The 27,363-nt window shown below is 40.7% G+C and overlaps 1 protein-coding gene across 9 annotated transcripts in view; it reads left to right on the plus strand.

Annotated features, from left to right (window-relative positions):
• Positions 1–27,363, plus strand: part of LOC126457297 (GMP synthase [glutamine-hydrolyzing]) — a 178,771-nt gene that overhangs the window by 149,253 nt on the left and 2,155 nt on the right. For all 9 annotated transcript variants that reach the window (XM_050093475.1, XM_050093474.1, XM_050093476.1 and 6 more), the window contains 2 exons: positions 19,479–19,709; positions 22,181–22,369. In XM_050093475.1, the coding sequence (XP_049949432.1) occupies positions 19,479–19,709; positions 22,181–22,369 (420 nt within the window). The remainder of the gene's footprint in view (positions 1–19,478; positions 19,710–22,180; positions 22,370–27,363) is intronic.

Below are 27,363 nucleotides of genomic sequence, written 5' to 3' on the forward strand. Positions count from 1 at the left end.
TTTGGTTATGTAATGCAGTATGTCTTCAGTAAAGAAATACTGAAAATATTCCGCAGGAGTGTCAAGATCCAATATTCCCTCAGTAAGATTAGTATTACTGGTGAATTTTATCTTTTCTTCTTTTCTAATCCAGTGTCCTACTTTCCACTGTATTATAGGTTTTTCCACCTTAGTAGGAAGTTTTGATATTTGTTGCTTTGCTATAACCCTATCTGCAACACAATTATCATCAGGGTTAACTCGGCAGTAAGTCTCATCTCACTTGTAATCTTTTGACTCTGATTCCGATTCTGGCATCACAGTTCTTTTCTTTGTTATATTATAGCTCTTAGATCTGACACCATCATCATCACTATCTGACTGAACAAAGCACATCTTCATTTTGAAAATATTGTTCTGCAGAAAATGTTTCATCATTTGACATATCTGGGTCTTCACTAACATTTCCATCCTCAATAACTCTTATTGTGGTAGAGTAAAAGTTTTTTTACATTCATTGTACTAACACAGCTGAAAAGAAAAGATATATTTTAGTACGAAAGTTAGGTTATGATGAATGTTTTACTCTATGCTACCAATAATGCGTTTGGGCCGTAAGTGTCACAAACAGATTTTTCAATATTATATGTATTCTAATTGACAAATATATAAACTTACATCTTTACAATTATCCACAGATGTCCTTTCTCCCCTAGAAATTATATAAACTCCGAACTCTCAAATACAACTACTTGTATAACTGAACTTGATGTAAACAGCTCGGAGAGCAAAGCAAAGATTCTTACAACATAGCTCATTACTCTCTCAACAGATAACTTTATGCATATTCTTAAGAATAACAATGAAAATATTATGAGCCATATTCAGCCAGTACATTTTTAGCAAAATTGCCTGAAAAAATTTCAAAGTTCGACTTCTTATATCTCGGAAACTAGGTGTATGACAAATGTGAGACTTGGCTTGTAGTAACATAACAAAAGCTCTCAAACATAAAGTTTCATTTATGTATCACTTTCCAATACTGAATAAATTAAGTGCAAAGTTGAAGATTTTACTAAAAAGATAAAAACTGTCTAAACTTTCCAAACTGGGTTCATTAGAAAGACCATGGTTTTAACTGCAAAATGCCGGCTGCTGGTGGCCTAGCGGTTCTAGGTGCTTCAGTCTGGAACCGCGCGACCACTACGGTTGCAGGTTCGAATCCTGCCTCGGGCATGGATGTGTGTGATGTCCTTAGGTTAGTTAGGTTTAAGTAGTTCGGAGTTCTAGGGGACTGATGACCTCAGATGTTAAGTCCCATAGTGCTCAGAGCCATCTGAACAATTTAATTGCAAAATATATATATCCAAAAACAAAGATGATGTGACCCACCAAACAAAAGCGCTGGCAGGTCGATAGACACACACACAAAATTCAAGCTTTCGCAACCAACGGTTGCTTCATCAGGAAAGAGGGAAGGAGAGGGAAAGACGAAAGGTTGTGGGTTTTAAGGGAGAAGGTAAGGAGTCATTCCAATCCCGGGAGCGGAAAGACTTACCTTAGGGGGAAAAAAGGACAGGTATACACTCGCGTGCGCGCACACACACATATCCATCCGCACATACACAGACACAAGCAGACATTTGTAAAGGCAAAGAGTTTGGGCAGAGATGTCAGTCGAGGCGGAAGTAAAGAGGCAAAGATGTTGTTGAAAGACAGGTGAGGTATGAGCGGCGGCAACTTGAAATTAGCGGAGGTTGAGGCCTGGCGGATGAAGAGAAGAGAGGATATACTGAAGGGCAAGTTCCCATCTCTGGAGTTCTGACAACAGGTTGGTGTTAGTGGGAAGTATCCAGATAACCCGGACGGTGTAATACTGTGCCAAGATGTGCTGGCCGTGCACCAAGGCATGTTTAGCCACAGGGTGTTCCTCATTACCAACAAACACTGTCTGCCTGTGTCCATTCATGCGAATGGACAGTTTGTTGCTGGTCATTCCCACATAGAAAGCTTCACAGTGTAGGCAGGTCAGTTGGTAAATCACGTGGGTGCTTTTGTATTTGATTATCCAGTGCAGGCTAACAATGCTAAATAATTTTATTCAAAGAAGGACAAAAAAACAATAGCACAAAGAAAATGCTAACTTCAGATTATTAAAGCTCAAAGAGTAAACACATGCTGAACATGAAACTTATTATGCAATAGCTTGGTAGCACAGGGTTGTGGAATACAAAATGTCTTGCATGTACTGTTTTCCTATATCTTATAAATTTGTCAATAAGGTGGCAGTTTTTGTGAAAAGGTGAAAATAGGGTACATTCGACACTTCTTTTACAAACCTCATTTTCCATTAAAACTTCAAAACCTATCTCATTCAAAGCAGAGTGTTTAAGCCCCCCCTAACAGTGGATTTAATTTCCAACATGGCCTTCAGTGCCACATAAATTGAAGCAAAGTAGCAGGAAATATCTTGCTTCAAATAAAGTTTTAGCTGTGGCATCTTATATCTCATTGATTAAAGGCATGATAAACAGGAAACTTTGGACACAACAACTTGGCAGCATAAGGTCTTCAAATAAAAAATATCATTCAAGTACTGCCTTCCAAATTTCTACAAAATAAGTTTGAACTTGAATTTCATAAAATTATGAAAATAGATCACATTCAGTCTACTTTTAGAAAATATGCTTTCCATAATTGATTTCAAACTAATCAAGGTTGGAAAGTGCTTGTTGCCAGGCATTTAGGTAATTATGTTCAATAATTTTCCAATGTGTGCTAACAGTACCAATGACAGATAAATTTGAGGGAATGTACCATGGCAACAGGCTACATTTTAACAACATGTTAAAAGTATTTTTTATTTTCGTATAAAAAGTAATATTTCACTGTATTGTCTTGGTGCATGGTGAAATTGTCACTATCAGGTCAAGAACATGAACCACCAACCCCATCACCATAGGGATCACACCCAATACCTGTGCAATGCCAGCCACAGGTGGTTTTCTTCATCCATGTTCGCAAGTCTGTAATTTGGGTACCAAAGCCTTGTGGTGCTACCTGTCAGCATACAAAGACATTTGCTAAATACGTTATTTCCAGTTTTCATATCTGTAGGCGAATCTCACGTAGGCAGCAAGGGAGCAGTCTTGTCTTTGGGGGACTGGGGTGTATACCTGCCAACTGGTCAGTTCAGCTGAGGGAGACGTGGAGAAATGTGGAGGTGGCATAAGATGGCAGGTGCAAGACATTGGTTTTGCAGTTGAGTCTACATTCATTGGTGGAAGACTACTGATACGTCCTTCAGCCGTTTCCACTGTTGGTGGCATGTGAGATACAGCCATGACATAAACTGTAAACAGTATCACCATGTTGGAGATGGGACAAGAAGTCTAATGGGAAGCATTTGACCATATCATATAATTGAGACACTGGACAAATGCTGAGGAGGTCGCTTAGTAAAATGTCCTCATGTGGTAAATGAATGACTTTAATATTATGTGTTTCTGGATAACTCATCATCATATGTCAGATACATAGAATTGTACAAATGAACTGAAGTTATATGTTACATAAATAAATCAGAGGTGGTCTGGACACTGTGGACCAATGGAATGTAGTCAGACATTACTTGTTGTAATACAAATAGAAAATATGTGCACCAAAACATGGTTAACATGTTGTTGAAATATAGACTGTAGCTATAGTACATTCCCTCAAATTTATCTGTCATTGTCTGGTACTGTTAGCACACATTGGAAAATTATTGAACATGACTATCTGAATGCTTGGAAACAAGCTCTTTCGAACTTAGATTAGTTTAAATCAATTATGGAAAGCAGATTTTCTACAAGTAGACTAGATGTGATCTATTTTCGTAATTTTACAAAATTCAAGTTGGAACTTATTTTGTAGAAATTTGGAAGGCAGTACTTGAATGATATTTTTTATTTGAAGACCTTATGGTGCCAAGTTGTTGTGTCCAAAATTTCCTGTTTATCATGCCTATAATCAGCGCGATATAAGATGCCAAAGCTAAAACTTTATTTGCAGCAAAATATTTCCTGCTACTTTGCTTCAATTTATGTGGCACTGAAGGCCATGTTGGAAATTAAATCCACTGTTTGGGGGGGCTTAAACACTGCTTTAAATGATGTAGGTTTTGAAGTTTTAATGGAAAATGGGGTTTGTAAAAGAAGTGTCGAATGTACCCTATTTTCACCTTTTCACAAAATCTGTTAACGTATTGACAAATTTGTAGGCTACAGGAAAACAGTACATAAATGAAATTTAGGTAATTATGTTCAATAATTTTCCAATGTGTGCTAACAGTACCAATGACAGATAAATTTGAGCTATTGCATAATAAGTTTCATGTTCTGAGTGTGTTTACTCTGTGCGCTATAAGAATCTGAAGTTAACATTTTCTTTATGCCAGGTTTTTTGTGCTCAACTTTGAATCAAATTATTTAGCATTGTTAGCCTGTGCTGGATAATCAAATAAACTTTTTTTGCCGTTAAAACCATGGTCTTTCTAATGAGGCTAGTTTGGAAAGTTTTATAAAATAGATTTTTTTGTAAAATCAGGTCAGGAATATAGCATTTGTTTATCTTTTTACAAAACCTCCAACTTTGCACCTAATTTTCTGTATTTTACAGACTATAAGGCACACTTTTTTCGTCGAAAAATTTCCTCCGAAATCCAGGAGTCTCTTATACTCAAAATTAATGTAGAAATGTCCCCTGCCAGTTTTGAAAATGGTCAAATATTTAATGCTGGGGGGAATCCTATTTCTAACTGGTAACATTGGATTCCTCTTCCAGTAGCAGTGAACCAATGCAACAAACATGATGTTTGGAAATACAAGCTTGCTAACACTGTCTCCCTCCCGCCCCATCATCACAGACGCAGAACGCTGTCTAGCTTGTGATACATCATTGCAGTCTACAGTGCCAGTTCAGACGACAATTTTTGGGGTGTTTAAAGGTCAGTTTGGTTTTACAAACTAAGATTTTTTTTTTTTTTTTAGTCTGGCTTTGCAATCTAATTAAAATGGGTAAAAATGTTATCTTTAAAAAAAAAATTGCATAAAAATCAAGATGCGTCTCACAGTCCATAACGTCTTATAGTGCATAAAATACATTACCTAGTATTGGAAAGTGGTATATAAATGAAACCTTATGTTTGGGAGCTGTTGTTAGGTCACTACACTCCAAGTTTCAAGTTCGTCGTACCTTTTAGTTCCTGAGATGTAAGAAACCAAACTTCGAAATTCTTTCAGACGATGTTGCGTAAAGTTTCCCAACTGAATATGGCTTCTAAAATTTTCATTATCATAGTTAAGAAAATGCCTGAAGCTGTACAAGCTGGGCCAAATTTTGTTTCTTTCAACTGTGTATTGCCGAAGATATAACAGCTTGCAGTCACCAGAAATTCAGTCTCACTCTGTGCAAAGTCCCGCTTGGAGCGAAACGTGACTGTATCTCAGCCTGCATTGTTTCAACAAAAGCCAAACTTCATCAGTGATGTGTGGGGATGTGTGAGTGTTCACATAAAATTTCATTGAGGTGTATGATGGTCAAACAGGAAAATGGTTCAAAATTAGGTGATTTGACATGGAATGACCATATTTCCGTATAAGCTCAGCTGCTAATTAATTTGTCTGAAAAATTATGTAAAACATAGTTGTGGTTTTCTACTATGTTCTCACCACTGAAATGCTTCTCAGCAATATTTTAACACAGACTTACTCACTGTTGTTCCTTAATTCAATAGTTGTAAGTTTCAGTAACCCCGTGATAACAAAACAGTGTTCTTGTTCAATAAAATTCACTCCAAAATTACATAATAATATGTCATTTAGAATGGTAATCTATTGTTTTACTAAATTGGACTGTTTCATAAAATTGGTACTGGGCAGAAAAACAGTAACGACACAGTACAAAGGAAGACTGCTCAAGAATAATTTACTCTGCAATCAAGAGTACACATCATGGACTTCTTGCTTATCAGAAAAACTTTTGCATTCGCAGTGCCTCCATATGTTCCATTAAACTGTTGCTGCTATCCTGAATATGAAATTTTATTTTTGTCATCTTTGTCTGCAAGATTCATGAAAGTGTGCAACCGTGGCTTTTATTGCTTTGGCCGCAATATAAAATGTATTGAGAAGAAAGTGTTGTTGCTTTATGGAAGAAATGAGGTGATTGCTATAGCAACTAAAAGACAAATTTTCTTCAAAAAGTATATGCATTCTTTCAAAGTCCAGGAACATGTGCATTATATCAGTGATGCAACTTTATTGACATTTAATTTAATAATTTGTGAAAGAAAATGTAATTGAGATGTACATTTGATCACCCACTGTATCTATTATATGGTTAGAACATCTAGAACTTGATAAACTAGTTTGCATTTAAGGATTCCACATTGCTAACAAAGAAAACGAGTTCAAGTTTTATTGAGCCTGTATAAAGTCATAACTGCTCAACAACTGATTTCAGTCATCGAAATGAACAAGCATGCATACATTGAGAGCCAAATTTCATATCAAAGATGGCAAATTTTGTATCAGGAGTTAAACACTGATTTGTTAATGCAATGGAAACAGGAAGAAGATCAAACACCAAGCTTGACCAGTGAGCTGTAAATATGACTCAAGATGTTTAGTTTCTTAAGGTGCATTTACACGGACCACATTGCACGATAATGTTTGACCACAATAGCATTTTTGTCAACTTAGCTGAACTGGGGCTGCAAAACACAGCAGTTTTGTGGTGTGGCCTTGCAATATTGCTGTTGTTGCAGGCTGTTGTCAGGTAGTTGCTGACATTGCATAGGGTTGCCGATGTTGTCCACCAAGGGTAGAGAATATTTTGTATTGTATGGCAATATCTCTTACTTGCTCTCACCTTTGTTTGCTCCTTCTTGCAGAAAAACTGAGGGAAAACTGTATCAGTTTGCTGTAGTTTGAAAGTTTGCACCGGTAGATATATAGCCGCCTGCCTTGTTAGTTGTTTATTGTTGCGAGTTTGTTGTGTATGGCAGTGGAGAAGTGGATAAATCAGAACTATAAATTTCATAAATGCTCTTCATGTATGACAAGAGCTACTGGACTGCAGTAATTATGTATGCAAAGATCGCAGTCTGAAAAAGGACAGTTGGTAAACTTTTCCCAGTGAGGTCAGAAACACTCTTGATTTTGTTGTGAGCTTTATCATTTGTTTTTCTGTGTGCTAGTGAACAAAGAGAGAAATAATAAAAACTAGCATTTTCTTTGCAGCTTCGCTTGCATGTATTGAACACATCTCCTCCTCTCCCTCTCACTGTCCATTTCCTCCACCCAATCTCCATCCCCTGCAGGTCCCGAGGGTTAGAATAGGCCCGAGGTATCCCCACCTGTTGTAAGAGGTGACTAAATGGAGTGTCACACTTTTCGGCACTGTAAGTCCAGGTCCCATTTTATGGTTTGACCTGCAACTTTACAAATTCTACAGAAGTGCAGGCCATATGCGCAAGGATGCCTTACGTGGTGCATGAGTTATCCATAGTGTCGTTAGATTCGATCTCTCGAACCTCTCGTCATGGCTTTGCATCTCCACCTGCAATTCAACTATTTGGGTGAAGAAACTTTACGGGGTATGTCATCTTCTTTTATCGTCTCCTGTCCTCTTTCACCCCCATGACAGTATTGGATCTCTCTGCGCCCAAGATCCAGCATGGTAGCCAGTCTGTTGTGGTGGGGCTGTCATGTACCCATTTGGTGGTAGCCCCCTGACAACACAGGGATTGCGCTGCTGATGCTGGAGCTGTAAACTCCCCACGTATTCCAAGGAGCAGATGCCTGTCTTCCTGGGGCATCAGGACTCCCAGCAATGGCCACCATGCGAGGTGGCCTATGCTGTGGCTGAGTGGTGCCCGTGGGGAGAGCCCCTGATAAAAGTCATCTCTTGCTGGTGACCGTATTGCACCAGCAGTCTCTAAAAAGGGCAAGTTCGAGTACAATGCTGACAGATATGACCCTAAATTGTTTCCCTCCCTTGCTACACCATGGGAGGAACGTAGGACTACAGAAAGAAGAGAGCCACATTCGCCTCAGTATTTAGTCTGTAGCAGAATGGACAGGGATTCTTTTCTACATACAAAGCCTCAATTTTTTTGTTGAACTTCTTGAGGATAAATTTGTGGAAGTGACAGCGCTGTCCAAGATAAGAAGCGATGCAGTCTTGATTCAGACAGCATCCCCAGCCCAATCCCGGGTGTTACTCGCAGTGACCAGCTGGGTGATATTCCTCTTTCCATCACTCCCCATAAAAGCCTCGACATGGTCCAGCGGAGTATTTTCCATCCCGACCTCCTCTTGCAGTCTGACGACGAGCTCCATGCCAATCTAGAATGGCAGGGTGTGTTGATTTCATCCAGCGCACTTCGGGGGACAACAGGGTTGCTACCGGTGCCTTCATCTTGGCCTTTGAGGCTGATTCATTGGCTGAAAAAGTCAAGGTGATGGTTTATGCTGTGACATTAAACCATACGCCCCTCCCCCTATGCGGTGCTATAAGTGCTGGAAATTCAGGCACATGTCCTCCTGCTGCACTTCCAGTGCCACATGTCAAGACTGCGGACGTCACCGCATCCAGATACTCAGTGTGCGCCTCCTCCCACTTGTATCAACTGTGGAGAGCACTGCACAGTACTTCAAAAGGAGTGGAAAATTATAGAGTACAAGACTGTGGAGCGGTTGACTTACCAAGAGCCTAAACATAAATTTCAATGATTACACCTCGTTTGGTTGATGTCCGCATACGCTGCAGCTACATTACCATCGCCGTCACAAGTACCAGTCATACCACACTCTATGCCACGAACAGTGGGCCCTCCAGGCCTCCAGAACACATCCGCCCCTTTGTGATTGGGGGAAAATCTCATTCCATTGCTCCCAAGGCACCTACTTCGGGAGCAAGGTACCCCGAAATGCAGGGGACTTCGGTGTCATCCCCCCCCCCCCCCCCCCCCCCCCCGTCCCCCCCGTCCCCCACAACCTAAACCTATCCTACTTTTAAAAGATTTTAACACCGATAACCCCTTATGGGGTGGCACCACGCTTACTGGCCGAGGTAGAAATGTCGAAACTCTCCTGTCCCAACTCGACCTTTGCCTCTTAAATGCTTGGGCCCCCACACATTTCAGTGTGGTTCATGGCACTTACTCGCCCATTGATTTATCCCTCTGCAGCCCAGTACTTCTCCCATCTGTCCACCGGAGAGCCCACAATGAAGTGTGTGGTAGTGACCACTTTCCCATCGTTCTGTCACTCCCCCAGTGCCATTTCCCCAGGTGTCTACCAAGATGGGCTTTAAACAGGGCAGACCATTTAATCTCTCCCACATGGTCTCATCGATGTGGTAGTTGCGCAGGTCACTAGAATGATTGTTTCTGCGGTAGAAACACGTTCCCTTGTTCTATAGGTTGCCCTCGGCGAAAGTCAGTATCTTGGTGGTCGCTGGAAATCGCGGAGGCCATTATAGAGTGTCAGAGTGCTCTACAGAGACAGAAGTGGCACCCTTCCCTAGAGCACTTGATAGCTTTTAAACGGCTCCGTGCCCATATTCGCAAGCTTATAAAAAGACGGAAACAGGAGTGTTGGGAGAGGCACGTCTCGAGCATTGGGTGCCATACGTCACCTTCCCAAGTCTGGACAAAGATCAGACATATTTGTGGGTACCAGATCCCGACAGGTTTTACTGGCATTAACATCAATGGCGTGTTATTTACCAATTCAAACACAATTGCTGAGCACTATGCTCGAGCCTCTGCATCGGAGAATAATTCCCCTGCATTTCGCACTCTCAACCAGCGGATGGAAAGGAAAGCTCTCTCATTCACTGAACGTCTCAGTGAACCCTGTAATGCTCCATCTACAGAGTGGGAGCTCCTCAGCATATTCGCACATTGCCCTGACACAGCTCTTGGGCCAGATCTGATCCACAGTCAGATATCATACATCTCTCGTCCAACTACAAGTGACATCTCCTCGTCATCTTCAATCGGATCTCATGCGATGGCGTCTTTCCATCACAATGGCGGCGGGAGAGCAGCATCATTCCAGTGCTGAAACCTGGTAAAACCCGCTTGATGTGGATAACTATCAGTCCATCAGCCTCACCACTGTTCTTTGTAAGCTGTTAGAACATACGGTAAGTCAGCGGTTGTGCTGGGTCCTGGAGTCACGTGGCCTACTGGTTGCATGCCAGGGCGGTTTCCGCCTGGGTCACGCTACCACTGGTAATCTAGTTTCCCTCGAATCTGCCATCCGAACAGCCTTTCCCAGACGTTAACACCTGGTTGCAATCTTTTTTGATTTAGGAAAAACTTAGGACATGACCTGGCCACATAATATCCTTGCCATATTATATGAGTTGGGTGTACAGGGCCCGTTCCTGGTTTTTATCCAAAATTTCCTATTGCTCCGTACTTTCCATGTTCAAGTTGGTGCCTCCCATAGTTTCCCCCATATCCAGGAGAATGGGGTCCTGCAGGACTCTGTATTGAGTTTATCTCTATTTTTAGTGGCCATTAATGGTCTAGCAGCAGCTGTCGGGCCGTCCACCTCACCTTCTCTGTATGCAGACGACTTCTGCGTTTTGTACTGTTCCTCCGGTACTGGTGTTGCCGAGCGGCGCCTTGAGGGACCCATCCGCAAGGCGTAGTCACGGGCTCTAGCCCACAGCTTCAAGTTTCCAGCCGCACAGTTGTGTGTCATGCACTTCTGTCAGCATTGTACTGTTTATCCATAACCAGAAATTTACTGTACCAGTGACCTCACTGTACTGGTGACATATCGATTCGGTCTGGTTTTCGATGCCCGTTTGACGTAGTTTCCTCATCTTCGTCTGCTGAAGCGGAAGTGCTGGCAGTACCTCAATGCCGTCCGCTGCCTGAGCAACACAACACCGACAGGGGTGCAGATCGCTCTATGCTGCTGCAGCTCTACAGAGCCCTTTTTCAATCCTGCCTTGACTGTGGGAGTCTGGTTTATGGTTTGGCGGCACCCTCAGCATTGCGTTTACTCAACCTAGTGCACTACTATGGCATTGGACTGGTAACGGGAGCTTTTATGACGAGTCCGGTGACCAGCGTCATGGTGGTGTCCCTGCATTGAAGGTTAGGTGTGCACAATTGCTCGCCAGTTACATTGCACCCATTTGTAATTCTCCTGAGCATCCGAATTACCGTCTCCTTTTCCCATGCACAGCGGTTTATCTCCCGCATCAGAGGCCCAGGTCAGGGCTTACGATTGCGGTTTGCATCCGATCTCTTCTGGCTGAAGTGGAGTCCTTGCCTTTACCACCTATACTCGAGGTCCATTCACGTACTCCTCCGTGGTGTACACCTAGGCCGAAGCTTTGCCTGGACCGTTCCCGTGGTCCTAAGGACTCAGTTAACCCCGCAGCTCTCTGCTATCACTTCCTCTCAATTCTTGACATGTACCGGGACCATGAAGTACCGGGACCATGAAGTGGTTTACACAGACAGCTCGATGACTGATGGTCACGTTGGCCTCGCGTATGTTCACAGAGGACATATTGAACAGCACTCCTCTGCTTGATGGCTGCACTGTTTTCACTGCAGAGCTGGTGGCCATTTCTTGTGCTCTTGAGCATACCCTCTCATGCCCTAGCGAGTCGTTTCTTCTCTGTACTGACTCCTTGAGCAGCCTACAAGCTATCAATCAGTGCTACCCCTGCCATCCTATGGTCGCAACCATCTAGGAGTCCATCTGTGCTCTGGAACGGTCCAGTCATTCCATGGTGTTTGTGTGGACCCCAGGCCACGTCAGAATCCCAGGAAATGAACTTGCCAACAAGCTACATGGAAACCGCTTCTGGAGATTGGCTTCCCTGTAACTGACCTGCGATCATTATTACACTGCAAGGTTTTTCAGCTTTGGGAGACGGAATGGCATAATCTCAGTATTTACAACTAACTGTGTGCCATTAAGGAGACTACAAATGTCTGGAAGACCTCCATGCGGGCCTCTCGCATGGACTCTGTGGTTCTCTGGGGACTCTGCATCGGTCATATGTGGCTAACACACTTTTAAGCTTCCCAGCACTGTACCTTTGGTGTTGGGCGACAATGCCTCAACAGTAGATTTAGTTTTATGTTTTATTCGTGAGGTTTTTTTTTTTTTTATCGTACCATATAAGGGTGGGCATTTAGCATTCTCGCTGAGGCCGCCACCCTCCCTCCATTTTTAACTCTGTCGCACTTTTTTTGCATTTGTTTGTCTTGGTGGCCATCTTTTCCCTACATGTGTTCTTCTCGCCTTGTCCCTTTGGGGTGGACATATTAAGGTGTTGCAGAGTGGCTGGCTCATTCTATTCTATTATTGTGATCAGCCAACCCAGACTATCGGCTCTATGGTTTTAATACCTTCTTCTTCTTCTTCTTCTTCTTCTTCTCCTTCTCCTTGTGGTGTATTTTTTCCCTTTTTTAAGGTGTGGTTCCCCATTCCTTTTTTTACCTTGGGTGTTGCTTGCTTCAGGAAAAACAACCTTGTGGTTTGGGGTATAAAGGGTTATACCCCAAACCAACCACTCCACCCAGTCTTTCGGACCATTTCTTTCCCTCCTCCCCTCCCTTTAACCATCTCCACCTCCCCCTTTTCCTTTCCCACTTGCGAACTACCCCTCTGCACCTTCCAGCAGCCTCATACAACTCCCCCTCCTCTTTATGTCCATTTCCTCCATACCCTCTTTCTGCCCATCCCCTCCTCCAGCCATCTCAACTTGTCCCCAGCCATGCTCATTGACGTGTGTAGTTTCTTCAGTACAGTTCAATAAAAGAGGCCAATTCTACTCTCACAACATACCTGTCATGCAATGCAAACTACTCATCAGGGGCTTGAAAAATCATTTATTTGCCCCTGATGTATAGGCCACCATGCAGAGTAGGTAGACAGAGCAGATCGATACTACCACAACACAACACCTGTCATGCATGCACCTTACATGACAGGGTCCAGAAGAACCTTTTCTTGCCCCTGATACGTAGGCTTCCCTGCAAAGCAGGTTTATTTGGCAGGCTGATACTGTTTCCACACAAGATACCTGTTGTGCAGGCAGCCTAAATGCCAGGGGCTGGATAAAAAGACAAGCTTTTACCTGTATCTCTCCTCCTATTAGAGCTAGGATGTTATAAACTACGCAGTGCTGATACTTGAGGCCTACTGTTTCTGTGCCAAATCTTGCTAAAATTGATCCAGGAGTTTAGGAGGCAATACCAGAGACACACACAGGCTATGTTCTTAACTTCAAAGATATGTTAATGAAATCCTTTAGGCGTATAGATGAATATGCAACCAGTAGTGGTTGTGACTGCTACACACTCCCATATTTGTATCAGTTTTAGCAATTATCAGGCCAATTGCTTGCTCAAAATATTCAAAATCGTGTTTAGATATTCTGGTAAAATTCTATTTTAGAAAAAAGAAGGCCCGGTTTATATTGTTCTTTCTAATTTTATTCCTTGTGTGATGTAAAAGTAGTGGAGCTGCACTCATTTCTGCTAGCTTCTATTGATCCATTTTGTGGAAATAACGTGAGAAAAATAGGAATAAGATACATGGAAAGATGGCTGATATACAGCATGTCCTAGAACCAAGAGGGAACAATAAGGTTGGAAGACCAAGGATGATGTTTTAGATTATAAAGTATGCGAGACAGGAATGTAGTATTTCACTCCTACTGTTCAGTTCGTTCAATGAAGGAGCGATGAGGGAAATAAAAGAAAGGTTCAAGAGGGGGATTAAAATGTGAAAGGATGTCAATGATGATGACATTACTATTCTCAGTGAAAATGAAGAATAATTACAGTATCTGTTGAATGGAGTGAAGTCTATTATGTACAGAATATGGACTGATTGTAAACTGGAAAAGGACGAAAGTAATGAGAAGTATCAGAAATGAGAATAGTGAAAAATTTCAAAATAGGTGGTTACAAAGTAGACAAAGTTAAGGAACTCTGCTACCATGGAAGCAAAATAACCCATGATATATGAAGTAAGAATGACATAAAAAGCAGACAACCACAAGCTAAGAGGGCATTCCTTGCAAAAAGAAATCTATTAGTATCAAACATCCGGTTTAATCTAAGGGAGAAATTTCTGGTAATGCACATATGAAGCACAGTTTTGTATAGTAGTGAATCAGCGACAGTGTGAAAACTGAACAGAAGAGGATCAAAATGTTTGAGATGCGGTGCTACAGAGGAATGTCAAAAATCAGCTGGGCTGATAAAATAGGGAATGAGGAAGTTCTCCGCAGAATCGGCAAAGAAAGGAACACACACAAAACACTGACAAGAAAAAGGAACTGGTTGGTAGATCGTGTATAAGGTTGATGCATAAGTTGGTAGCATTTTTGTTTTGACCGTCGCTGTTCCGGTTGCTATGGGTTTCTTTATCAATTGTCATTTTTTATTTGTAATTAACTTCTTGCTATTTGAGTTTACATATTGTCATTTTGTCATCTGGAGGTTGTGAGTGGAGCCATGGATGCTAGAAAATGAAGTGCCAAGTGTAGAAATCCAAACATTTCTTACATATTCTTCTGTTTCAGTTTAATGGAGGGGTGACAGTGGTGGTGGCAGCCAGAAATGTTTGTACTGTGTATGGGGAAAATGCCATTGGGCAGAACAGACCAAGAAAATCGTTCTCTCATTTCAAGGAGGATCGTTTTGACATTAGTGCTCCCCATGTTCAGGAAGACCTTCGGGGGGTTTTGATGAAGATTGTTTAAACACGTTAATCCAAAACGATCCATGTCGGTGCACTCAAGAACTGGGGAATGTGATCATTCCACCACCATGTGACATTTGCATGCAATGGGGAAGGTCCAAAAATTAGGTGTATGGTACTGCATGCTCTATGCCAAAATCACAAAAACCAGTGGATGGCCATATGCGCACCTCTGCTTGCTCGTCATCAGTTGGCTCATAAACAACACTGACCATTCCTATAATGTATAGTTGCTGTTGATGAGAAACGAGGAAAATGATGTATTTATGCTAACATAAGAGAAAGAAAAGTATGGTTGAGCACAAAGAAAGCAGCAACTCCCTGTACAAAGGTCTGCGTGTGACTACGAAAGATAATTTTATGCATCTGGTGGAACAGTGACGGTGTGATGTACTATGCATTGCTTCCTCAGATGTGTAACCATCACTGCAGACATTTATTGTCAATAACTAAGATGTCTTGCAGACTCAGTTCAGGAAAAGTGACCAGGAAGACTACATGAAGTGATGTTACTCTATAACACCTGCCTACATTCTGCTAGACTGACAAGAAACACTATGCAGGAGTTGGGTTTGGAAGTCATTCTGCACCCACCTTATTTGTGTGTTCTTGCACCCTCAGATTTTCACCTTTTTCGCCCTCTATCAAACAACCCTCAAGGAACTTCCTTTCTGGATAGAAATATGCTCCAAACGTGATACAAAGAGTTCCTTGCCTAAAAACCATGTGATTCCTACTGTCATGGAGTTGAAAAGTTACCCCAGTGTTGGCAGACTGTTGTGAATAGTGAAGGATAATATACACGATCTGTTCAAAAAATTCCAGAAAATTCGTAATTTCGCGCCAATGGTGTGTTGGAGCAAAATGCGTTAACATCCCTGCATGTGCCAGTATTTAGTGTGTAACTGCCAGAAGTTTCATTGTTGTCCGTCTGCTAATTATTGTTCAGTGCTGTATTGGGTAGAATGTTGTCACACAGTTTGTGAATTTAGAGAAGACAGAGCTAGAAAAGCATTAAATTTTGTATGAAACTCGAGGAAACCTTTTTGTTGTTGTTGTTGTTGTTGTTGTTGTGGTTGTGGTCTTCAGTCCTGAGACTAGTTTGCTGGAACTCTCCATGCTACTCTATCCTGTGCAAGCTTCTTCATCTCCCAGTACTTACTGCAATCTACATCCTTCTGAATCTGCTTAGTGTATTCATCTCTTGGTCTCCCTCTACGATTTTTACCCTCCATGCTGCCCTACAATGCTAAATTGGTGATCCCTTGATGCCTCAGAACATGTCCTACCAATCGATCCCTTCTTCTTGTCAAGTTGTGCCACAAACTCCTCTTCTCCCCAATTCTATTCAGTACCTCCTCATTAGTTATGTGATCTACCCATCTGATCTTCAGCAGTCTTCTGTAGCACCACATTTTGAAAGCTTCTATTCTCTTCTTGTCCAAACTATTTATCGTCCATGTTTCACTTAACCTTTACAGACACATAATGATGCAGGAAGCATACGGTGACGAGTGCTTAAGCCGTACTCAGTAATGTTATGAATGGGTCACATGGTTTAAAAATGGACAGATGTAAGTTAAAGATGATCCTTCTTCAGGACGCACTTCGATGTCTATCTATGGTGCTCATGTCAGGAACATCAACAAAATTGTGCATGCCAGTCAAAGACTGACACCATCGGAGACATTGCAGAAGAATGGAACATTTCAGTTGGATCATGCCATGAAATCCTGACACAGCATCTTGCATTGTACCACACGTCATGAGTCAAGATCAGAAAGACATTCGTCTTGCATTCTGTGAAGAGCTTTTGGATTGGACAAATGAGAATGAGATGTTCTTTAAGAGAATTGTAACTGGTGATGAGACGTGGGTATATGGTTATCATGGTCAAATGTCAAAGCTATGCTGATAGTTTGAAGGATTAGCTCATCATAAATTCATGCCACAGAGGCAAACTGTTAATCGATGGTACTATCGGGATGTTTGCAATGCCTACGAAAAAATGTGAGAAGGAAACAGCCTGAAATGTGGCGAGAATATTCATGGCTTTTGCACCATGACAAACCAACCGCATATTCGTCCCTGTTAGTGAGTGACTGATGCACAAAAAATGAAATCAATCTGCTGCCTCATGCTCCATATTCCAGATCTGGCCCACATGGACTTTTTTTTTTAATTCCAGAATTGGAAACCCCATTGAAAGGATGAAAGTTTGCAACAATAGACGAGATAAAAGAAAAATCCGCATGTGGCGCTTCGTGCGATCCAGCAAGAGGTGTACCAAGACTGCTTCCAGAAGTTGAAGTGACATTTGGAGCAGTGTATTAATTGTGGAGGAGAGTATTTCGAAGGAGACCATGTACAATAAGTGAAAGATAAATGTAGAAAAATGTTGTGGTCAAACTTCCAGAATTTTGTGAACAGACGTCATATTATTGATGACTAATCTCTCTGTAATGTGTATCTGTTGTGCTTATTAAACTTCTGAAAAAACTCTATGAACTTCTGCACCAACCCAACATTAAGGCATCAGGAATTAACCACTATGTTACTATAGAGAACAGTGAAGGGTAAAAACGGTAATGGAAGCCAACAATTGGAATACATTCAGCAGATAATTGAGGATGTACAGTGCAAGTGCTATTCTGAGGTGAATAGATTGGCGCAGGAGAATAATTTGTGTTGGGCTGCATCAAACCAGTGAGAAGACTAATTGGGTGGGGGACTATGGCCCCTTTTAAAGGCTTTGAGCCTGGAAATGTATTGCCGCAAACATTGCTGGGCAATATTGGCTGTTAATCCATGTGGCTGCAATGCTTCTATCTGCAGTGTTGCCAGAAAACATTGTGATATATTGTCGGCAGTATGCAAGATCACCTTTGCCAAAAGAGTTGCCAGTTAAATTGTTGTAAAATAACAACAACAGGAACAAAAGTGCAGTTGTCCTATCAAAGGCAAATGGCTGTAAATGTCACACTAAGAGCATTCATATCAGGCATAATTTCATCAGGGAAAAGTTAGTCCAGAAGAAACAAGTGGAGTAAATTGACTTGTGGAGCACTTGCAGACATGATGACAGTCACTGCCACGAACTAGGCACTGTAAACTAACTCAATTAGGATTACATGGACGAAGTATTGAGTGGGGGCGCCTGTAGTGAGGATGTAGGAAATTACGAGTTATAATCTAAACCTATGTTAAAAAGTCATCTGTAACCAATTTTTATTGAAGGAATAAAAAAATGCCACCTTTGTATAACTTTTTACTATATCCTTTCCACCTTATATAATGCAGAGACTATAACCAAAGGATTTGATGTAATTGTGTGACAGACTGTAATTGATATTATGGTGCCAGTTGATGTAAAGATCATTTTATCCCATAAAGCTATTGCAACACTGTCATTTGTAAACAAGAATTGACTTCTCTTTAGGCAATTTGTAGCTGCAGCAGTGTTTAAGGATGGATTTGCATCGCACTACCACAGTAACAATACCATAGAAGCAAATCTCTGCAAGTGCCTTGTCGATAATTCAAATATTTGAAATTATAACTTCAGTAGGAGGAAACAGGCAGCTGCGTCAGTTATGGTAGTTGGAGTATTGTATTCAGAAGTGAACTAAAGATGGAGAGAGAGGAGAGATATGGGGATTATTGAAGAAAGGTGATAATACCTTGTTTGGCCAATTGCCTTTTTGCATGTTTTTCCGAACATTTCAGTCCTCTTATTTCTGATATATCCACTCTTCTCAGTCTTGTCCTCTATTGAATCAACCTACTTTGTACTCTGACTGTTCGGTCTTTTCGAAGTACAGTCTTTAAACAATTTTTTGAATGCACTACAGTATCCACTGTTGAATGCCAGGCTCTTTATGCTAGAAAGATTGATTGTTTAACTGCAGTGGGAAACAGTTGGTAGGAAAATGTGCAGCATTGTCCCATTCAGTGTTTTATCACATCTAAACAATTACATTTATCTCTACCAATCTGATGAGTGTCCTACTTGCTGTGTAATAATGATAAGAGCTTTTAATGAGGAAGCAACAATAACTTCAATATTTTGTTATTCAGCATGTGGCATCTAATACTATTGCCTCAAGAAGAAATGTAAAACAGTAACCATTTTGTTATGCCTTACTCATCATAGCAAACAGTAACATGTCTGTGAAACTGTACACCTTAGCCACATTTGCTAATGCAGATTTTGAGTTCTGAGTTGGGTAACAGGTTATACTCTTGCTTGCAACATACCAAGTTCTGTGGCAGCACATTTGGGATAAACTTCATCAGCCCTCTCAGTCATTTGTGTGAGTTTTCCAGTCTTATGTTGGAGAATAGCTCTCATCTAATATCTGCCTTGAATTGACAATGTCTCCTCATTCTTTCATTTTCTGTGTGTTAAAATATCATGGAGAACAGCTTTGTAACTGTGTTGTGCTCTGGTTCTTTTTGTGTCTATAAATAGTTGTTACAAATTGCAGGAACTGCAATTTGTAAGTAATAGTCTTGTCACTGTCGTCTAACAGAAGTCGGAGAGATAGTTAAGCCTGTTATAATAGTGTCTGCGATATAAATCCTTGTCTGTTTGACAAATTAATCATTCATTATAATCTCATTGTATTTTAACAAAATACATTAATTAGTATAAAAATATTTTATTTTGTATTTCTTTTTCTTTTTTTTTTTTTCCAGGGTGACTGTCGTAGCTATAGCTATGTTGTTGGACTCTCTAGTGAGAAAGAGCCGGATTGGGATGATTTACTATTTCTTGCAAGACTTATTCCTAGAGTGTGTCATAATGTAAATAGAGTTTGTTACATATTTAGTGGCTTAGTGCGTGATCAAGTACTTGATATAACGCCAACTTTCCTTACGTCAAATGTACTTAGTACATTACGTCAGGCAGATTATGTGGCACACCAGGTATGTAAATGTATATTTACTTTTCATTTTTAAGTAAGTTATATGGGAAGAGATCACACCCATGAAGTATTTTATGAAAATTTTCATATGGTAATTCCAGATTCCAGTTAATATTAAAACTTAAAACACTCTGTCGTGAAATAATTGGGTAGATGTGCATTGGAATTCCTCTTTATTCGAATGAGAAATAAATAAAATTCAGAAAAGAAAACTAAATTTTAATTTAAATCCAAAAGTAATTCATTGTGAAAATGAAATCCCAGCTGCAGCAATTCCAATTATTAACATGCAAGGAGTGGTTCACAATCACTATAACTATTATATAAATTTTCTATGCCAGATTTCCTCCTTGATCCTTCTTGTGTTTTTTCTCAGTTATATGTATGCTTTTTTGGTGAGTTCCGCATCCTTGTTTTAATTATGTTTATTTCCTTGGAAAAAAACCACATACAGTATACAATGTGATATTTTCGTTTGTTAGTCTCACTATGAAAAGTCCTCATATTTAGTTGCTTTGCCTGTGAGGTAAGAATTCGTGCCCATTAAATCTTCAGTGTGCATTTGAAAGTCATGGACTCTTGTTTTAGAGGTGTCTGCAGAGAGTTGCAGTTATTTAAGGTACTAAATGACTTATTTTGATTGTTCTAAATAATGTGCATGTTGAGGAACATTTGCATAAAGAACTGAAAGAAAGGAAGAAGGAAGGAAGATTGGGGTTCAGAGTCCTGTCAACAGGTTCGGTAAACCCAAGGTTCCCAAACTTCAGGAACTGGTTAAAGCTGCCAATTGTCTTGAGATACACCAGTGACCACCTGTGATGGTGGAATGTTGTCTGCTTCAGAAAGATCATCTTGGGTTAGTGGTTGGATTCCAAGAATGGTACAAACTAACAAACTCATAATTAGAAAAAAAAAAATAAGGAACTCATAATTTCAAGGTGAGCTACATGCTAATAAGATTGATCGTTGGTGAGGCAAAACGGTTGAAATTTGGGGTTCAGAGCTCACACGGAGGGATTAATCTCATAAACCGATGACATAATATTTGTGCCAGTGTGTTCAAGATGCACTCTTACTCTCGTGATATATCAGTATTAGAGTGTTACAACCTCAACAAGAAGGGTGGAGGAAGATGTCAGTTTACAGCAGACACAAATAGAATACCTCAGATGTTTTTTCTTATTTTGGATTTGGAAGCAGTTGCTGTGAGAATATAATATGAATGCATGGTGTCAGTTTTTTCAGACATTTCCAAAGGAACAGACACCACATTGAAACTGCAGTTGTGATACGTATTATATGTAAATTGCAGGTGGAGAGGGGGCCGGGGGGGGGGGGGGGGGGGGGGCGGGAGAAAGGAAAGGGCAGGAATTACTGCTGTCATCTGTGTCAGGACTTTATGTGGAATCAGCGGTGACAAGTGAAAATGTTTGCTGAACTGGGACTCTAACATGGTGTCTCCTGCTTACAGGGCAGTTGCAGTAACCACTGCACCATCTGGACACAGAGTTTGTCACAATTGCCTTGACTATCTCGGCTTGCCTCCTGGCCTACCTACACTCCCACAGAGTGCCAGCTATCTGCAGTCCCCTGCTTCCTAGATGCAGTTCTACTTGTTAAGAGTATTGACCAGTCCAAACCATTGTGCATCCTCAGTATTGATAAAGTACTGATTTGAGCATTGCTTCAGGGTCATTCTTAGCTATTAGCTATTCCCAGACACCAGAACAGAGTCCAAGATTTGGTGGATCACTATACAAATGTGGTTCTCAGACCTTTGGCCACTTTAAGAACTAAGCGCTGTCTCGGTGGAGTGACAAGTATCATATCTTTAATCAGGGCCAGAAAAGTGCCATTGTGGAGGTTCAAATGCAGACCACCCACAGAGACACTCTAGAACAAACACATGTCCGCACTCATTTCACTTTAGCTTTATTATATATGTATTTGTGTGTTCAAATTGTGTGGTCACCTGTTCAGATTTCTGCTCCTCATTATCTGAACTAATGATGGTAGTATTCAATATAGTACCAGTGGTGTTAGGACACAACATCACCAATAGTTACTATGTATTATCATGGCTAAAATTTCCTTTAGTAGGTGTGCTACTTATGCCAAAATATTGTGTTATGATACCATTATATTTTTCCACAGTTTTTCAATATTTTGTAATATTGTAATAATATTATACTTGGTTTCTAAAATATGGAAGTATTATCATATGCGCCGGCCGTGGTGGTCTAGCGGTTCTAGGCGCTCAGTCCGGAACAGCGCGACTGCTACGGTCGCAGGTTCGAATCCTGCCTCGGGCATGGATGTGTGTGATGTCCTTAGGTTAGTTAGGTTTAAGTAATTCTAAGTTCTAGGGGACTGATGACCACAGATGTTAAGTCCCATAGTGCTCAGAGCCATTTATTATCATATGCAAGAACTCAGCATTATCCATTCACTTACAGTATTCACTGTTTCCAGGTTCTTGCAGCATCAGGGTACACCAATGCCATCAGCCAAATGCCAGTGGTGTTGATACCTATACATTTTGACAGAGACCAAGTATCTCGGATTCCATCATGTCAGCGTTCTGTTGTTCTGAGGCCATTCTGTACCCACGACTTCATGACAGGTGTTCCTGCTATTCCTGGAAGAGATCTACCTCTTGATGTGAGTTAGTGTTGAAATCACATTGAGATACTTTTAGATGTTTTGCAATAACTATTTCTATACTGAACAGATAGTCTTCAATGTGTGGAGTTTGTTGATACTATAGTCAGAGTTTTTACAGTATGTCTGTTTACAGTCTTAACAACTACAGTAATTAATGAGTGCTTATAAACTGATAAGCATTGCTCAGTGTGTAAGTGCCAGACTGCAAATCCAATGTTGTTGTTGTTGTTGTTGTTGTGGTTGTGGTGGTGGTGGTGGTGGTGGTGGTGGTGGTGGTGGTCGTGGTCGTCGTCGTCGTCATCTGTCCAAAGACTGGTTTGATGCAGCCCTCAGGGCTACTCTATCCTCTTGGCTCTTCATCTCCAAATAGGTACTGCAACCTTGAACTTGCTTGCTGTATTCATCTCTTTATCCCCCTCAACAATTTTTACCCCACACCCTTCGCTCCAATACTAAATTGGTGATACCTTGATGTGTCAGATCGAGTCCTGTCAACTTATGATCGAGTCCTGTCAACTTATTACTCCTTCTAGTCAAATCATGCAACAAATTTTTGTCCTCCCCAATTCCATTCAGTGCCGCCTCACTAGATACACAATCTACCCATCTAATCTTCAGCATTCTTCTATAGGACCACACTTCAAAAGCTTCTCTACTCATCTTGCCTTACCGACAACATTTCACTTCCATAAAAGGCTATACTCCATACAGATAACTTAAGGAAAGACTTCCTAACACACAGATTCATATTCGATGTCAATAAATCTCGTTTTCAGAAACATTGCCAGTCTGTATTTTAGATTCTCTCTACTTCAGGCATCACAAGTTGTTATACTGCCTAAATAGCAAAACTCATTTGCTACTTGTAGTGTCTTGTTTCCTAATCTAATTACTTCAGCATCACCTTATTTAATTCTACTACTTTCCATTACCCTTGTTCTGCTTCTGTTGATGTTAACCTTATATTGTCGTTTCAAGACACTGTCCATTCCATTCAACTGCTCTTCCAAGTCCTTTGCTGTCTCTGCCATAATTGGCAAACCTCGAAGTTATAATTTCTTCTCACTGGACTTTTCACAAAAATTTTCTTTGGTTTCCCTTCCTCCTTCCTCAGTGTACTGATTGAATAGCATTGGGGATAGGTTACAGCCCTGTCTCACTCCCTTCTCAACCACTGCTTCCCTTTCATGCCACTCAAATTTTTACAGCTGCAGTCCGGTTTGTGTACAATTTGTAAATAGCTTTTCGCTCTATGTGTTTTACTGTTGCTATCTTCAGAATTCCAAATAATGTATTACAGTCAACGTTGTTATAATATTTCTGTAACTCTACAAATGCTATAAATGTAGGAGTGCCTCTCCTTAATCTATCGTCTAAGGTATTTCATGGCGTCAGTATTGCATCATGTGTTCCTACATTTCTGCGAACCCAAATTATCTTATCTGAAGTCATCTTATAGCAGATTTTCCATTCTGTTGTTCCATGAATAGTCCATAATAATCTACATCTATATGGTTACTCTGCAATTCACACTTAAGTGCCTGGCAGAGGGTTCATCGAACCATTTTCATACTACTTCTCTACCATTCCACTCTCGAATGATGTGTGGGAAAAAGGAACACCTAAATCTTTCCGTTCAAGCTCTGATTTCTCTTATTTTATTATGATCATTTCTCCCTACATAGGTGGTGCCAACAAAATATTTTCGCATTCAGAAGAGGAAGTTGGTGATTGAAATTTCATAAATAGATCTCGCCGCAAACAAAACCGCCTATGTTTCAGTGACTACTACCCAAACTCGCGTATCATATCAGTGACACTCTCACTCCTATTGTGCAGTACCACGAAACAAGCTGCCTTTCTTTGCACTTTTTCGATGTCCTCTGTCAATCCTATCTGGTAAGGATCCCACAATGCGCAGCAATATTCCAGCAGAGGACAGACAAGTGTAATGTAGGCTGTCTCTTTAGTGGGTTTGTCACATCTTCTAAGTGTTCTTCCACCAAAGCGCAGTCTTTGTTTCGCCTTCCCTGCTATATTATCTATGTGGTCTTTCCAATTTACCGAGCGAGGTGGCGCAGTGGTTAGACACTGGACTCGCATTCGGGAGGACGACGGTTCAATCCCGCGTCCGGCCATCCTGATTTAGGTTTTCCGTGATTTCCCTAAATCACTCCAGGCAAATGCCGGGATGGTTCCTCTGAAAGGGCACGGCCGACTTCCTTCCCCATCCTTCCCTAATCCGATGAGACCGATGACCACGCTGTCTGGTCTCCTTCCCCAAACCAACCAACCTACCATCTTTCCAATTTAAGTTGCTCATAATTGTAATTCCTAGGTATTTAGTCAAATTGACAGCCCTTAGATTTGTGTGATTTATCGTATGCCCAACATTTATCGGACTTCTTTTAGTACCCATGTGGATGACCTTGCACTTTTCTTTGTTTAGTGCCAATTGCCACTTTTCGCACCATACAGAAAATTGCTCTAGATCATTTTGTAATTGGAATTGCATGCATCAGCGCATGCTTTCTTTGATGTTGGAATTATTGCATTCTTTTGAAGTACGAGGGTATTTTGCCTCTCTCATAAATCTTGTACACCAGATGCAATAGTTTTGTCATGACTCGCTCTCCCAAGGACGTCAGCAGTTCTGACAGAATGTGCTGTGCTCCAGGATCCTTATTTCAACTTAGGTCTTTCAGTGCTGTGTCAAATTCTTCATACAGTATCATATCTCCCATTTCATCCTCATCCACATACTCTTCCCTTCCTAATCTTGCCTTTAAGCTCATTTCCCTTGTATAACCCCTTTATATATTTGGTCCCTCTTTCTGCTTTCCCTTCGTTGCTTACTGATACTCCATCTGAGCTCCTGATATTCACACAGCTGCTTCTCTTTTCTCCAAAAGCATCTTTAATTTTCCTATAGGCAGTCTCTACTTTTTGTCTAGTTTTATATGCTTATGTATCCTTAACACTTTGGAGACCAAGCCCGACCATAGCTTGGGCAGCAACTTTGTGTTAAAAAGAATGTGTCAGTAATTCACCTTGCACTTTTTTCTTGTGAGGACAGTTATACTTTCTTTTAGCATTATTTTCAAATTTGTGATCTATCAGAGAACTAAAGTGGACATGAAAAATAAAAATTGAAGCTAGACTCTTACCCTGAAGATACATCAATTATATACATTCCAGTAAGGCTGTAAATAACGTCATAAATGGCCTGTATCCTAGGCCCAATATTCTTCTAAGTGGTTGGGTTCCAAAGTGTTTAATTTGTCCACTAGTCATTCCTGTTTAGTCATTTTGCACTTTTTGTCTAGTCTCATTTTTTAGAAATTAGTACAAACTTTTCACCTGCTTCATTAGCTGCATTTTTTATTTTCTACATTCATCTATTAAATTCACTATCTCCAGTGATATCCCAGGATTTCTCCTATGATTTGTCTTTCATGTATTCGATCCACTGCTGCTTTCACTATTTTATCTCTCAAAGCTACTCATTAGTCTCCTACTGTATTCCTTTCCCATGTTGTTGACAGTTGTTACCTAATGTTCCCTCTGAAACTCTCAAGCACCTTCAACTTAAATAAGTCCCATGTCCTTAATTTCCTACTTTTTTGTACTTTCATCAGTTTTAATCTACAGTTCATAAACAACCAACTTTGGTCAGACTCCACATCTGCCCATGGAAATGTCTTAGAGTGAAAATCTGGTTCCAAAATCTGTCTTACCATTATACAGAGTTGTCAGAAACAGCATGAAAAGATTGTAAGGGTGTTGCAGGTGAGGTTGTGCTGAGAAATAATTGTTAAAAATAAAACAAAAACCTGATGATGTGTTGTGCCATTTCAGTCATTTAGCATTGAAGATAGCCAATCAGATTGTTGCGCTTGCCCATTCAAGCAGCCTACCAGAGGTGATGTCCCCGAATGTGCTCTTCCCTGGGTTTCCTCAATCAGAACAAACATAGCTTTTGCTCACGTAGCTTAAATGTATCTCTCTCAAAAAAGGCACAATTTAACTGGTAATGAGCATTTCAGTAAGTGATAACCCATGGACCCACAGACGTCTGTGCATTACCAACATTACCTCTGTGCAAGTGCTTGAATTTGTATGTGCAACGATGTGATTGGCAAACTTTGAAGCCAAATAACTTGGAAACAGTGCAGCATATCAAATCATTTTCTTAACGATTATTTCTCAGCACAACCTTCTCTTCAGCACTCTTACCAACTTTTCACTGTTTCTGACCACCCTGTGTAATCAATTCGAAATCTTCCGGTGTCTCCAGGTCTCGTCCACATACACAGCCTTCTTTCACAATTCATTAAGAAAGTGTTAATGATGATTAAATTATGCTCTGTGCACAATGCTAGCTGGTGGCTTTCTCTTTCATTCCTTTCTCCCAGTCCAAATTCACTTAATTTTCCTTCTCCTACTATTGAATTCAAGCCCCCAAAACAATTAAATTTTTGTCTCCCCTAACTGTCTGAATACCTTCTTTCATCTTGTCCTAAAATTCATCTGCGAAGCTTCATTATTAGACCAACTCCTAGGTTACCTCATTTGATTTTGTGTTTATAACCCTGTACTTATTGGAGCAGAAGTCCCGTTCCTCAAGCTGTCGAACTTTGCTAATACCCACTATATCTAACTTCAACCTATGTGTTTCACTTTTTAAATTTTCTAACCTAGCTGCTCGATTAAGTGGTCTAAAATTCCTTGTTACAACCTGTAGAAATTCAGTCTTGCTTCTCTTGATGGTGACACCCTCGTGAGTAGTTCCTGCACAGAGATCAAAATGGGGGGACTATTTTATCTCTGGAATATTTTACCCAAGGAGATGCCATCATCGTTTAACCATACAGTAGAGCTACATGTCCTCATGAAAAATTATAGCTGTACTTTCCCCTTTCTTTCAGTTGTCTGCTCTGCAAGCACAGCAAGGTCATATTGGCTGATGTTACAAGGCCAGATCAGTCAGC

This window comes from Schistocerca serialis, chromosome 2 (genome assembly GCF_023864345.2).
Source record: "Schistocerca serialis cubense isolate TAMUIC-IGC-003099 chromosome 2, iqSchSeri2.2, whole genome shotgun sequence".
In the NCBI taxonomy this organism is placed as follows: domain Eukaryota; kingdom Metazoa; phylum Arthropoda; class Insecta; order Orthoptera; family Acrididae; genus Schistocerca; species Schistocerca serialis.